The 15,846-nt window shown below is 40.8% G+C and overlaps 1 protein-coding gene and 1 non-coding gene across 3 annotated transcripts in view; one reads left to right on the top strand and one right to left on the bottom strand.

Moving 5' to 3' along the window:
* Window positions 1-6,906: 6,906 nt before the first annotated feature.
* RBL1 (RB transcriptional corepressor like 1) overlaps window positions 6,907-15,846 on the bottom strand; it is a 63,773-nt gene continuing 54,833 nt past the window's right edge. For both annotated transcript variants that reach the window (XM_074211942.1, XM_074211943.1), the window contains exons 19-22: window positions 14,934-15,021; window positions 12,534-12,679; window positions 12,021-12,185; window positions 6,907-11,577 (exon numbers count right to left, since the gene is read on the bottom strand). In XM_074211942.1, the coding sequence (XP_074068043.1) occupies window positions 11,407-11,577; window positions 12,021-12,185; window positions 12,534-12,679; window positions 14,934-15,021 (570 nt within the window). In that variant the 3' untranslated portion in view covers window positions 6,907-11,406. The remainder of the gene's footprint in view (window positions 11,578-12,020; window positions 12,186-12,533; window positions 12,680-14,933; window positions 15,022-15,846) is intronic.
* LOC141510656 (small nucleolar RNA SNORA71) lies at window positions 6,925-7,052 on the top strand. The gene has a single exon (XR_012475087.1). It is a non-coding gene; the product is annotated as a small nucleolar RNA SNORA71 (small nucleolar RNA).

The raw sequence follows: 15,846 nt of genomic DNA, 5'->3' as shown, positions 1-15,846 counted from the left end.
CCCCCACTCTTTGATGGGGGAAGAACCAGACAGAGCGCCTGAGGTGGGTAATCAGTCTTTATTCTTCTGTGATCACATCCCCGCTCCCCCAACCTCTCAGCAGACCCTTTTATCCCCTCTGTCCTCCCTCCCATGAACTCTTACCCAATGAGGGGCCGAGTTCTGTAACATTCCCTTATAAGGTGATTATGTTTCCCCTCTAAGCGACCGCCAAGCCTCTTCCCCCCGCCCCCAACAGCTATGTACAAAAGATGAAAGCAAGGACGGAAGAATCCTGTAAGACCTTGCCCGGAGACTGTTAAAAATAGTGCCAACATTCTCAGAATGAGATGAAGTTCATTCATGTCAAGAGAAGCTAAGGAAAATAAAAGAGTATTTTCTAATATAATAAAATTATATTTCATAATATAATATTCCATTTTTCATTTTTTTAAAAATCCCAAACTTCCAAATAAAATTAATATTCTCATATACAAAATACAACAGAAAATTTATATGAAATTCTATATAGCTTGTTTCCTTTTAAGCATATATTATATATATTATAGATGACATATATTTTCATATTTATATAGTAAGAATACTTACATATATACATATATGTGTGTATGTATATGTACATATATATTTATGTATGTATATTAAAGGCAGCTATGTGACACAATGGGTAGAACTCTAGTCCTGAAATCCAGTCTCAGACACTTACTAGATGGGCAGGTCACTTAACCCTGATAACCTCGAATCCAGAGCTATCTTCAGTCATCTTGATCCGTATCTGGCCACTGGATGGACTCTGGAGGAGAAAGTGAGGCTGGTGACTTAGCACGCACCCCTAAATCAAATCCAGTTCACTTGCTTGTCTTGGCGTCAGCTCACCAATGTCACACTCTTCTTTGAGAAAGGACAACATTATCATCAAATATATATTAAACCCAACATGAAAATTTCAAAAAGATTTTAATGTTTTCTTCTGAACTTTTTATTGTATTTTAAAAAATGCGTCAATAACATGATCTGTAAATGGGGGAGTGGAATTCTATTACTATTCCTCTTCCTTCCAACCTACTCCTATCCAATAAAGACAAAAAAAAACAGGAAAAAACTTTATAACAAATATGAATTGTCAAGGAAAACAAGTATCATATTTGTGTTTGAAAATGTATATCTCAGTCTACCCCTATGTGCATCCTACTCTGCCAGATAGGCAGCAAGTCTCTGAAATCTAGGTTGGTCATTGTGTTGATCAATTCTTATCTTTTTTATTTTTTATTTTTATTTTTTTTGGTTTTTGCAAGTGGCTTGCCCAAGGCCACACAGCTAGGTAATTATTAAATGTCTGAGGCCGAATTTGAACCCAGGTACTCCTGACTCCAGGGCTAGTGCTTTATCCACTGAGCCACCTAGCCGCCCCCAATTCTTAACTTTCTTTCATGTCTATTCTTCATTACACTTTTATTGCTGTTACACATTAAGAAAATATCTTCTTTGGAACATCTGTCTGTTAGAAGCTCACAAACATGGATTTCATTATTGAAATGAATTCTAGCAAATCATAGTATGAGACACATTAGAAATATGTGCCCTTAACCCATCCAACCCTTCTGGAGAGCAATTTGGAATTATGCCCAAAAGGCAACAAAAATGTGCATACCCTTTGATCCAGCAATACCACTACTGGGTCTATACCCTGAAGAGATGATGAAAAAGGGTAAAAACATCACTTGCACAAAAATATTCATAGCAGCCCTGTTTGTGGTGGCAAAGAATTGGAAATTAAGTGAATGTTGTGAGTGTCCTTCAATTGGGGAATGGCTTAGCAAACTGTGGTCTATGTATGTCATGGAACACTATTGTTCTGTTAGTAATCAGGAGGGATGGGAATTCAGGGAAGCCTGGAAAGATTTGCATGAACTGATGCTGAGCGAGATGAGTAGAACCAGAAAAACACTGTACACACTAACAGCAACATGGGGATGATGTTCAACCTTGATTGACTTGCTCATTCCATCAGTGCAACAATCAGGCACAATTTTGGGGTATCTGCGATGGAGAATACCATCTGTATCCAGAGAAAGAACTGTGGTGTTTGAACAAAGACCAAAGACTATATTACCTTCAATTTAGGAAAAAACCCATTATCTTATTATGTAATTTTTCTATCTCTTATACTTTACTTTTCTTCTTTAAGTATATGATTTCTGTCTCATCACATTCAATTTGGATCAATGTATACCAAGGAAACAACATAAAGACTAACAGACTGCCTTCTGTAAGAGGTGGGGGGAGTGAAGCAAGAATAGGGGAAAAATGGTAAAACTCAAAATAAATAAAATCTTTCTTTAAAAAAAGAATGAAAAATATGCCCTTGCGTCAAACTGTATTAAAAAAAAAAACTTTAAAGCAAATTCATGCAAGTTCTAGTTTTACTGGTTCCACTCATTTTTCCTCTTCATCATTTCATAAAAGTCTTCCCAAGTTTCTCTGAAATTGTCTCTTTCATTGTTTCTTCTGGCACATTATATTCAGTCATATCCCCAGTGATGAGTTCCATCATTTTAGTTTCCAGTTCTCTGCTATTACAACATTCTTTTTTTTTTAAGGTTTTTGCAAGGCAATGGGCTTAAGTGGCTTGCCACACAGCTAGGTGATTATTTAAGTGTCTGAGTGAGGATTGTATTTGAACTCAGGTCCTCCTGACTCCAGGGCCAGTGCTCTATCCACTGTACCACCTAGCCGCCCCAGTTCTCTGCTATTACAAAAAGGTGCTACAAATGTTTTTGTACGTATGAATTTTAAAAAAAAAAATAGTTGTGTTTCTTTTAGCCACAGTAGAAAAAAAGATTCAAGAAGAGATAGACTCCCCTGATGGGTACAATGATATCTGCCAGCAGAGAGAAACACAAGAGATATTTTGTCTTTCAAAATAACCTATTAAAAATGACTGATAAGGAGTCGAAAATCAATATAAATAAGGAGCTAGTAAGGGAGCATCTAGTGATGAATTCAACTCCCTGGACCGATGAACTGAAATTCCTTAGTATTCAGAGAGCTGATGGATGTGACTGCAAAGTCCCCTGACCTTCATCCTTAAAAGATTATAGGAAATGGCAGAGATGCCACAGTACTAGAGAAAGACAAATGTCCTGATTTCCCCCCACCCACCCCAAAAAACCTGAAGAGAATGGTTTGCAAACTATAGTGATTTTAATTTCAAATTTTGGGAAGCCTGTTGAACAGAGCATTAAAGAGATGACTAGTGAATTCAGAAAAGGAGACTATTTCTAGGAATTCTGAATAGCTTCATCAAAAGTAGGTCATGCCACAGCTAGGAAGAGATACAGTCTCAGACTCACATAGCAACACACACACACACACACACGCACGCACGCACGCACGCACACGGCCCATGTGAGAGAAACTGCTTTAGTAAGGGGTTAAAATGATTTTTTCTCCCCACAGAGCCAGAGTATATATTGCCTCTGTTATTGTGTTAGGTTTTGGGGGTAGGTGAGGAAAGATTTCATGTAGAGAGGAGTTCTTAAACTCAGTCCTGAAGAAAATTAGGGATCCTAAAGGGTGGAGCTGAAGAAGGGTGTTCCAGAATAAGAATGGATCTCAGAGTCCAATCCGTTCATTTGACAGATAAAGAAACTGAGGACCGGGAGGTTATATGTTTTTGTCCAAGGTCATACAAGTATTAAGCATCAGAAGTGAGGTTTGAAACCAGTTCCTCTGATTTCAGTCAACTCTCCTGGATATCATATATTAAGGTGTAGCAGCTTAGGGGATGCCATAGATATAGCACCAGATCTGAGTCAGGAAGATTCCTATTCTGGAGTCCAAATCCAGGCTCAGAGACTTCCTGGCTGTGTAACCCTGGGCAAGTCACGTCACTGTTTGCCTCAGTTTCCTCATCTGTCAAATGAAAAGGAAATAGCAAAACATTCCAGTATATCTGCCAAGAAAACCCCAAATGGGGTCATGAAGAGAAAGACACAACTGAAACAGTTGTGTGAAAAGCAGTTAAGAAGGCCAATGTGGCTGAAGGGGGCTGAGTAGAATAACAATTCAGGAAAACTAGGCTGATTGCTTTAAATGTCATCAAGAGGAGTTTATATTTCAACTTTAGAAATAAAAAAAAGGAAAAAGCCACCTGAGGAAGGTGTGGGAGTTGTATGGTCAAACTTGAGTATCAGGAGAAAATAATTTGACCAGCTGATTGGAGGAGCCTTATGCATGCTGAGGTGAATGGCTGGTGGAGGAGGAAATGCAATATTTGTCTGATAATTGAACCAATTAATCAATAAACATTTATGAAACAACTACTATGTATTAGACATTGGGTTAAGGGCTAGGAATACAAATATAACTGAGATCTTATCTCCTGGTAATTCTCACTGCATCTAGTTCTATCAAAGGGGAGGAGTGGAGGTTGGGATGCTGAAGAACAAATCAAACCCCTTTTCCCATCGATCAATTTTCAGCTAAAGACAGTGATCATATTCATTCCCGTACCCCTTCAAGCCTTCAGCACATTAGAATAGCTTTAACCCACTTTGACATTGACCCCACTGGTTTTATTTATTTCCTTCCCAGCTTAAAGAGCATAGAGGTCAATTTCTCCTTCCACTCCAAACTAGACCCTCTTCCCCCCAAAAAGCCCTTCCACAGCCCTTCAACATCACCCCCTTCTGTTCCCTAGGGCAGGTTCTGCCATCCAACTCACCAAATCTTACCTTTTCCTGAAACCCCAAATTGAGGAAGATGCCTAAAAGTGACAGGCACATGATGATAAAAGTGACAAGAATGACTGAGAAATTCTTCTCTCCTCAGTCCTTAGCTTTCTCTATTTACTTATCAATGTCTATTACTTTCTGTTTCTGCTTTGTCTTAGTTCTGGATTGACTTTTATCTGTCTTCCTTTCTCTCAGAACCTCTGGCATCTAGCTTCCTCTCCACTGTTGTCTCTTCTCTTCCCCTCATCCCTTTATTTTTCTGTATCTCTGTGTCTAGTCTTCTGTACAGTTCTGGTCACTTCTGGGGTTATAAGGTGGTGCGGGGAGGTGGGTCAGGGTATGAGGTCTAACTCCAGAGGAGTTTGGAGGGAAGCTGGCTCCACTCCAGTCAGGAACACGCCCCCACTGTCCCACTGTGAGCATAGCGGACAGAAACACTGGACTGGGAGAATTGCTTCTGCTCCAGGATAAATCGCAACATTCCAGAGCCCCAGTGATTTCATTTGAAAAATGAGGATAACCCTACTACTTCACGCATTTGTTCTGAGGAAAGTATTTGCAAACTTTAAAGTGCTATGTAATGAATTCATATTATAGAACATTGGATTGAGAAAAAAACTTTAGATTCTAAAGAGATTATAACTATTGAGGGATTAATTGCTAGACTTTTTGTCATCTACCCAACTGGACTCAGTCCAAGTTCAGAGTCTCCCCAATTCCAACTGTGTGGAAAAAAATCAAATAATACTAGCTACCATTTATAGAGCACTCTAGTTTGAAAAACACTATATATATGTATGTATATACACACACACAAGGTGTCCTCAAAACCTTTCTGCAGTTTTAAGCTGAAAACGCTTGATTTTATTTGATCTTCATAACAATAATGTATGGTAGGTCATTATTATTCTCATTTTGTAGATGAAGAAATTGTGGTTAAGAGAATACGAATAGGGGCGGCTAGGTGGCTCAGTGGATAGAGCACCGGCCTTGGAGTCAGGAGGACCTGAGTTCAAATCCTGCCTCGGACACTTAATAATGACCTAGCTGTGTGGGCTCGGGAAGCCACATTTGCCTTGCAAAAATCTAAAAACCACGAGAATGTGAAGGGGAGCAGCTGGGCGGCGCAGGAGTCGGGAGGACTGAGGGCACCCTGCCCCGGGACGGCCAGAAGCGGGGCAAGCCCTGCTGGGGGAGGTCTGCACGCAGCCTCCACGGCCCACACGGGGAAACGCGGAGGCTGCCCCGTGCGGGTCCGTGGTCTGCGGCCGCGCGTGTCGGTGCCGGGGCAGGATGGCGCCCCGGGGGCGGGATGGCGCCCCGGGGGCAGGGTGGCGCCCCGGGGGCGGGATGGCGCCCCGGGGGCGGGGGAGCGGGCGAGGCCGGGCCTCCCCGCCCCTGAGGCCCCGGGGGCGGCCATGCCCACCGCCCAGGCGGGTGCGGGGGCACAAGGCGCGCAGCCAGTCTGCCCTGGGCCCTGCCCGGCTTGACCCAGTGCTATTTGTGCGGAGTAAAAGTTCACTTAAAAACACATAGAAGCTCTTCGGGGTGGAAAAAAAAGTTACTTCGGCTTCTGCGGAGAAAAGGGCCCAGCCCGCCCCCCCGCGCCACGCTGCCGGTCTCGGGCTCCCTCCGCTCGGCTCGTCCCGGCGCCCCGCCCGGGCCGCCTCCCGCAGTCAGCCTCCTTGCCCCCGGCTCCGGCGGGCTACCCATCAGACAGGCGCCGGGCTGCGCGCGGAGGCGGAGCAGCGCCGCGGCCGCCGGGCCGCCCCTTCCCGGCCCCGGGGGCTCCGGTGCGGACGGCGCATGCGCTCGGCCATTCCCCCCGGCCGGGGCCGCGGCGGAGCCTTCTCCGCCTCTTCCGGGCTCGGCGCTGGGCCGGGGGCGCGGGAGGAGTCCGCGCCTGCGCCACGGGGCGGAAGTGACGCGCGGGCCCGCGTTATAAGTCGCCTCCCGCGCGCCGCTTCTTCCTTTCTCGGCCGCAGCCATGGCGCTCGGGCGGCTGCTCCGGCTCGCCGGCGCCGCGGGTTCCCGCGACGTGACACTCCCCGAGGCTTGGGGCCCAGCGGGGCCTCGGGCGGAGGCCTGCGCCGCGGGGTGCGCTCGGGGGGCGCGGCCGCACTGGGCCGGGGTGGCGGGGACGGGCGCGGACGGGCGGGGGGCGGGGGGCGGCGGGGCCCGGCCCCGACCCTGCATTCGAAAGTGATCGCGGTCTGCCGTGAGCCGGTCATCGATAGTGCAGGGACAGCAGCTCCTGAAGGGCTTCCCGTGCGCGGAGGGCCCCGAGCGGCCCCCGAGCCCTGCGCCTTTCACACACGCCGCCGCCCGGGACACGGCGGGGGCCGGGCCCAGCCCGCCGCGGCGCCCCGCGCTGACGCCATGCCGCTCTCCCCTTTGTCTAGGCCGCCGGGCTGCTCGGGTGGCGCCGCCTCGGAGGCCGGGAGCTTTGTCTGAGGATCGCAGGTAAGGCCAGGCCGGGGCCGGCGGCTCCGTGCAGCCAGCCGCTCAAGGGCTGCCCTCTTGGGCGGGACACGAAGAGCATCCTCGGACACTAACCCCTGGGAGTCTTAACATTGCTTTGAGCAAGTGCAGGGCTTAAAGGCTTTATAAAGTCCAGTTTGATCTTCACAACCTCACTTGGTGGATCCTCTTATCCCATTTATTAAGTGTTTAAGCTTAGGCTTTGAATGAGCAGTGAGCTAAATCCCTCTGAGGCTCTTGGCCTTTATTGGTGCCGTGTCTGGTGCACATGGCCCTAACACGTAATAAAGAGCGTGAAGCATGCATGATGTGATGGAAAAATGCTACGTTTATTATTAAAGAATCCAGTTTTCAAGTCCAAGTCACTCTACTTTTGGACTTGTGTAGGTGGTGTTTGGAGGCACCGAATTTCATTCAGAAACGAAGGTTTGGGGCAGCTAGATGTAAGAAAACTGCCTATGTAATATTTTCCATAGGATCAAATCCTGGTCCAGTCCACTCATTTTGGGGCAGCTAGTTGGTGCAGTGGATAGAGCACTGGCCCTGGAGTCAAGAGTACCTGAGTTCAAATCTGGCCTCAGACATTTAGAATTATCTAGCTGTGGGGACCTTGGGCAAGTCACCTTACCCCATTGCCTTGTTAAAAAAGATAGCAAAAACCTAAGATTTGAATCTGGTTCTTTTATTAGTTGATTGGGGCAGCTAGGTACCAACCCAAGCTCAAATTAGGACTCTTAATACTTATTAATATTTATTTGGCTATGTGACCTATGTAGGTGGACATGTTCTCTGCAACTTAGAACATAAATAGACAACTACAGTTGGCCATATCCAGCCCAAAAATTTCACTTAAAATTCATTGCCCAGGTCCTGGTTTATGTGCTGCATCATAGCCATCTTCAGATGGGATGAACCACCCCAATTCTTTTGGCTTCAAAACAGGCTATCCTATACAATGATGCCTCTCAGCAAAGGTAGGAAGAAAATGCTCTGCCAACTATACAGTGACATAGAAATGTGATTGCTTGTTATCTTTAGTAAAGCTTGAGTGTTGAGATATTCCTTTTGGTTATCCTTTGGGGTTTGTTAAATGATAAATACCTTGGGAGAGGAAGGGTGCTGAGTGAGACTTTCGAGAATGTTCCTTCTCAAGAAAAGTAAATGGTATAAACCTACTTCACATAACAAGAATCCCTCCCCTACTCCTGGAGAAATGAGTTAAAGTAGCTGAAGGTCCTTTGTAATTTGAAATTGTTGGCCTAGAACACTTTTTTAAAAGTAAACTTTAAATGGTGGCACAATGTTTGCAAGTTTCTTGGAGGTAAATATGAAAAATTTAAATGGTTTATCATTAAGCAATACTATTTAGAACAAGGAACTATAAAGAGGTTTTTCCTGTACAAGTCCTGGATTCTTTTTTTAATGCTATTAAAGTAGAAAGGACCTAAGTGTACATCTCTTAGGTAACTATGATTATATCCTTTCTAGCTTCTGGCTGAAACTCATCTGTCCTAGGTGCTCACAGCCAGCTTTGATAGTCCATCTCTTCTACAACAGGCAGAGGATCACTAGCAGTCTGGTAAGTTTTTGGACTCCAGAATTGTCTTTTAAGTACACAGGATACAAAGGAAACCAATACCAATAGTTATAAAATATTTTTATAATTAAATTCCTGACTTTTTACAGAGCCTAGATCAATGTTTTGCCCATGGCAGACTTCAAATGATGCTTCAAATACAATGTACTATTTCTGGGGCATACAAAGATAGTGAAATTGCATGGCTTTTCAGAGTGCTTTTTTGGGGGGTGAAAAGGATGAGGAAGATGAGATTCCTAGCTTAAAATTTGACAGGACAGGTTTTTTGGCCAGGTATTAAAATAATTGCTTGAAGAAACTCTTGGTTTCAGGTTCTCTTGTTTTCCCTTGTTTCAGATCTCAAGCCAGTTGGCCTACATCTGTGGAATATCATAAAACACCCAGTAGAAAAATACATGCTTGCTGTGCATGCTGGACTCTGCTTGTTTCTGCCTCCTTTCACCACGAGCAGAAGTTAACAGAATTCTTCACCTCAGGCCTTGGCTGCTGACTCAAAGGGAAGAAAGCTCCACCCACGCCTGAGGCTACAAATATTCTCCTGCACCCAAGGACCTGCTAATTATTGATTGAACCAGCCTCTGAGGTTATCATTTCCCACCTGATCTTAACTCCCACTTCCTAGGATAGACACAGATTTCTTGGCTTCTAGTTCTTGTGAACTCGAATATAGAATGTTCCTCTATTTCATGTGTTTTTAATAGATATAAATAGCTGCTCACCTTGGTGTGCCCCCAGAGGGTGCTGCATCCTATTTGGAAGACAGAATTGAAGCATCTATAAGGAAATGTGACATTCACCCTAGGTGGACTATTTGTGCTCAACTTCTGCTAGAGTATTCTGAGCTCAGATTGATCTGATCAGCTGCAGTAGGACACTTCATTTCGGTCTTAAATAACAAAGGACAACCAACCAATATCTGCCAATAACTTAACTTGCATTTGGAATAAATGGTTTTCTTAAGAATTTGTGAGATTTAGAATGTGCTATAAAAATGTTTGAAAACTTGTAATGTCTTGGATCAGTCTTCAAAAACTTATTGATCCAAGCTTCTGGGAGAGTTCACAGATACAGTCTTTCAAGTTTGTGCTGTACCACATAATGGGTATGTAATGGTATTAGAGGTAGGAAAAGTGACCAGCACAAAGTACTTAGGAAAATTCCTAAATCTTGCTGGCAATTGTTGACCCAGAACACAAATTATTAAAAAATAGTTTTCAATCAAAAATTGCTTGGAGGTAAATGTAAAAAATTTGAATGGTAAACAAGGACCATCTAAACAGGAGGTTCTTCCTGTGCTTTTTATGCTATCAAGAGATACACTAAGATCTGCTGTATCTTCACTTAAACAAAGGTGTAGATACTACACAAAGATAGAAGAGCAAATCACATGTTTTGAGCAATTGCTAGTCTGAAGAGGAGGGGTGACATTTCCCAAGCAAATCATTATTTAAAAAACCTCCAGTAAGGAAATGTGAATGTAGGATAAATACAATGCTGGCAGCAGTTTTTAAATAACCACTAATAGAGGAGTAAAAATTGCTGAGGTATGACAGGTGTAGGGGGTGGCCCTGGAGTCAGGAGTACCTGAGTTGAAATCTAGCCTCAGACACTCTAGATAATTCATAGGATATATACTACACCATTAAAAGGAACCTAAAATTTAAAATTAAAAGGAATTGCAAAGAATATATGAAATTTTAAAGTAAACTAGGAAACATAAGAAGTTACTTACTACTGAGAGCAAGAGTCCGCAAAAAAAGATTAGATGTATGTAGGCCAACTTGAATTGTGAGCAATTCAAGGGAAGCAACCAGGTACTAGAGGTGGAAGCGGAAAAGATATTTCAGCTCAACTTTGTAACTATGAGTTGCCCTAGAAGGTTAAAAGACTACTTGATATGGCAGAGATTTCCTATTGTAGGTTGGACCAGATGGCCTCTGAAATCAAATCCAGTTCTAAAGATCGTGATTCTGTGTCTGTCATCTTTTGGCTAGAAGGGGTTGCCAACTCCTCAGAATGACTTTTTAAAAAAGTTGGGTTCAGGACTTAAAGAGAGCATTATTTACAGTCAATTTTCTCCCTGCTTCATTAAGTTAAAAACAGTGACAAATGAAAAAAGGCATAAAAGACATTTCTCTCCAAAAGCATACCCTTATGGTTAAGTGGCTTGCCCAAGGCAACACAGCTAGTGTCTGAGACCAGATGTAAACTCAGGTACTCGACTCCAGGGCCAGTGCTCTATCCACTGCGCCACCTAGCTGCCTCCAAGGAATCACTTTTTACTTCATTGCTCACCTAGTTCTAATCCCAGAGAGGATCAATAAAATTCCATGTGAATGTAATTTGCCTCCTGAAGTGCAAGAAAATTTCAATATGGTAGCTTCCAACACCAATTAATATCTGCCAAGTAGAGTCTGGTTTTATGCTATATTCTGGATAAATTAAAAATATAAAAAATATAAAAAGCACTGAAATCATTCTATAGTTTCCACAGCACTGCATGTGCAGAGCTGGAAATTCCAAGAGTGCCTATCTTTCCGAAAATGGGGAACTGACCTGAAAAATGTTTTTTTTCCTGAAACCACATGAATGCTAGTGATTGGCTCTTTCACTGACAACATCTTGTAGTCGTTTCAATAACACATCATCATTTTCCTGGCAGAGGCGTTTAGTAGGTGAGTGAGTATCACTATCAATGGTTAATGCGCGTTTCTTGCTCCTTTGTTCTCCATGTTTGATCATGTTGTTGATGTCTTTCAAACTCTGTCAAAAACATCAAACGTTTTAGACAAAAACCTCCACACACTACATATATACATTTACATGAACATACAAATGTATGTATTAATAGTTTTAGGCCAAAACCTTCAAAGACTAACTCCATCTAGGACAGTGTGCTAGGTGTAGTGGACTTAGATCTCATTCAATTTATGGAATCTTGAGGTAGCTCATCTTCCCTAAGGTACATCTGTTCATTCTGTAACTGAAACTAGTGTCCTTCTGAACACATAGAATAAATTGTGGGTTAACTAAGACTTTACCTGCCTCATCTGAGGGGTTCTTTATCTATATGGAGAACTGATATTTATTAAATGAAATTCTTGAGAATATTCAACTTAAAGTGATGAGGCATGAAAAGTTACTTTATAATTTTTACTGCCTAAGTTTAGTAATGAGTTTAAAGCAAAAAAACTGAAATAACTGACCTTGGAAGGGCTGCCATTGAACCTGTAAAGCAAAGCTGTTCTTGGGGTAAGGCAGGTTCCATTTTTGTGTGGGGAAACATAAATGGAGTGTTGTTGAGAGATCCGGCGAGGTGACACTGGCTGCTGCTTAATGTTTGGGAAAGGAGACAGAGGCAGAGCTTCCATCTGAAATTTTAAGGAGAACCAGAACCTAATTATCAAATACATACATTTAGTGGTGTTGCTGTTCAGTCATTCATGACCCCATTTGGGGTTTTCTTGGCAAGGATCTTGGAATGGTCGCTATTTCCTTTTCTAACTCATTTTACAGATGAGGAAACTGAAGTAAACAAGGTTAAAAGATTGATCCATGGTTACACAGCTAGTAAATGTCTTGAGGCCAAATTCGAATTCAGGAAGATGAATTCAGTCTGGGCGCTTATGCAACACACACACACATACACACACACACCCCTGGTATAACAAGTACAACTGAAAAACATGTAGGAAATAGAAAAATTTGCATATAATTACCACATGATCTTCATTTGACAGATCATATTTTAGTGCAAATGATTTCACTCTTCCTACATAAACTTCATTGTAGAATTTGATAAGATCACCTCTCTCCTCTTTCACTGATCCTGTGGAACAGTCAGGTATTTTTGCAAAACCTAAATCTGTTGAAAAGGAGAAATGTTGTAACATTTTCACAAAGAAAAACTTACTCATTAATACCTGGTTTTTTCATCATATTGTGAGCCCCAAGTCTTATCCAGATAATATAGCTGTATAATAATTTGTCTTTCTGCAATATTTTGCAAATTCAAGATGACTGGGAAAGGGAGTTCAATCACAGAAAAGAGAAGCTACACACCATCAGTGATCAAAATTGCCCTCTTTTGCTTCAAGAAGCTTAGATGAATGAGTTGGCTGACCCAATGAATGTGAGTATGTGTATACAGTAGTGATGAAAAACAAAAACTTTCAGGGTGGCTAGGTGGCCTAGTGGATAAAGCACCGGCCTTGGAGTCAGGAGTACCTAGGTTCAAATCCGGTCTCAGACCCCATTTGCCTTGCAAAACCTAAAAAAACCTGAAAACTTTCAAACAATACAGAACAAATTAGCAGTACTTTTTCCTCAAGTCTTTCCTTCAAAGTCTTGCACACTAATTCTCACCTATTCCATGTATCTGAAATCTTTTGGTACCAGCAATGGCAACCAAGAGATAAATATCAACATACACATCCATTCTTCTACCTCAATCCATTCTTCTACCTCATAAAGTCTCTCTCTTCCTTTAAGCATGTTAGGAAACATCTTCTGAGAGAATCTTTTGTGATGTATTAATGTGCTAATTTCCTTCTTTCTCAAATGCCTTTGTACTTAGCAACTATGTATAATTATTACCTTGAGTTGTATATCTTTTTATATGTATTTATTTTCTTAATTAGAACTTAAAATCCATGCAAGTAGTAGAAATAAAAATTTGTAAGCTTGAAGTAGTATACCTTACCTCATATAATGCCTGTTTAATAAATATTGGATGAATAGATTGATCCAATAATATATATAGTGATAAATAACAGGGTATCTAGGGCTTCTAGCTTCTGATAGAACTGAGAATTGGTTCAACAATTCCAGAAAGTAATTGGATCTTCTGCTAAGAAAGTGACTAAAATGCTCATTCTCCTGGACAAAAGATTCCACTTTTAGGCATATACTCTAAAGATGTCAATGATCAAAGAATGGTCCATATAGACAAAAATACAGGATGTTCCAAAACATTTTGAAACATTATGAAGTAACCACATGATTTTTTGTTGTTGATTTTCTTTTTCTTTTTTAATTTATTAAATTAAAATTTATTTATTTTTGATTAATTTATTTAAATTTTAATTTATTTAATTTAACTTAAGTGACTTGCCCTAGATCACATACAGCTGAGCAATTAAGTGTCTGAGGTCACATATGAATTTGGGTCCTTCTGACTCCAGAGTCAGTGTTCTAACCACTGCAACACCTAGCTGCCTGATCACATAACTTTTTGTGGTAGCAAATTAGAGACACTAATCTAGGGCTAAGTGAACAGTAGTACTTGGATATAATGGAAAATTACTGTGCTTTAAGAAACAAAGAACAAGGATAAATACTGAGAAGCATGGGAAGATTTCTCAGAAGTAGGAAAATAGAAATAGGAAAACATATACATTGACAACATTGTAAAAGAAAACAAAAACAATAGAATGTTTGAATGTTGTGAAACAAAATAATAAATTATAATCAATAAGCTTATTAGACCAAGATATAAGAAAACACATTTTTCCCATCCTTTCTTTGCAGGGGGAAGCACGATGTGAAACACTGAATTCCATCACTTTTTCAATAGTTGTTAGTATCATAGAACTTTTTTTCTTCCTATTTTATTATTATTATTAAAACTGCTACTTTGGAATGAGATGTGGGAAGGAATATAGTTAGAAATGTAGTAGATGTAAAAACAAAAGAAAAAAGGGGTGGCTAGGTGGTGCAGTGGATAGAGCACTGGCCCTGGAGTCAGGAGTACCTGAGTTCAAATCCGGCTTCAGACACTTAATAATTGGTTGTGTGGCTTTATGCAAGCCACTTAACCCCATTGCCTTGCAAAAACAAAAAACAAAAAAACTCAGAAGAAATAACTAAAAACTTGCTTTAAAATAGAAATTTTATAATCTAGTAATTACCTAGCTGTGTGGCCTTGGACAAGCCACTTTAACCCCATTTGCCTTGCAAAAACTTTAAAAAAAAAAATAACGGCAAGCTTCACCTGTCAGAGGAATCTTTGAGAACTCCTATAGTCTCTAGAGGTATAGAGCTCCTATAGTCCTTATAATGAGTACATTATAAGAAAAACTGATTCAGTAGGGAATCATTAACTAAATTTGATTACTTACCACAGTCTGTCATTTCAGTATCTTTTACATTTTTATTGTATATGCTATCTTCTCTTGGAATTCTTTTCAACAGAACACTTCTATAAACCTATAATTAAAAGGAGATAAAGAATACTACAGTCATAAAAAGTGGCACAGCTTACTAAAAAGTGAATTCAAAATCATTAATAAGAATTTATTAAACAGACGTGTTCATCTCTGAATAGTTGAAAATACTCAGTATAACATCAGAATGATTTCATTTATTTTCTTGTCAAAGACATGTATGAACAATATTGATAGAAAAATATTGTATTTTAATGGATTCTTTTAAACCTAAGGTGAGGTATATATGACAACTAGGAAATAGATGAACAAGGTGGAGGAAAAGCAATATAATTCAACATTATTTTACCATTTAAAATAGCAAAGATTATTTGAAAAGACATAATGATAGAAAATAAAGCAGAATCAGAATAGCATAGACAATGCTAAAGGAACCAATTTTTTTAATGTTGTGGAAGGAAACCTAACAGTTCCAGATTTCAAACTATTTTACAAAGTGGTAATGATGAAAAAAATCTAATACTAAAACAGAGTGGTGGATCATTGCAATGGTTAGGTTCACAATACACAGTGGTAAAACATCATAATCTAATATTGATAAACCCAAAGATTCAGACTTTTGAGACTTTGTATTTGACAAAAATTTCAGGACGCCTATAGAAAAGAAACCAAAGGAGGGCAGAAAGTCAATCAGTCACTGACTTTGACAAAGTATAGCTATGATTTAGAATAGTATTTTTGTGGTTGTCTAAAAAAAAAGTTTACTATTTATTTTTAACTTTAAAAAAATTTTGAGCTCCAAATTCTCACCCATCTTCCCACTCTTTCCCAGTCCATTGAGAAAGCAAGAAATGTGACAATAACTATA

The sequence above is a fragment of the Macrotis lagotis genome, chromosome 1 (assembly GCF_037893015.1).
Source record: "Macrotis lagotis isolate mMagLag1 chromosome 1, bilby.v1.9.chrom.fasta, whole genome shotgun sequence".
NCBI lineage: Eukaryota > Metazoa > Chordata > Mammalia > Peramelemorphia > Peramelidae > Macrotis > Macrotis lagotis.
This window is presented reverse-complemented; position numbering and strand designations above follow the sequence as displayed.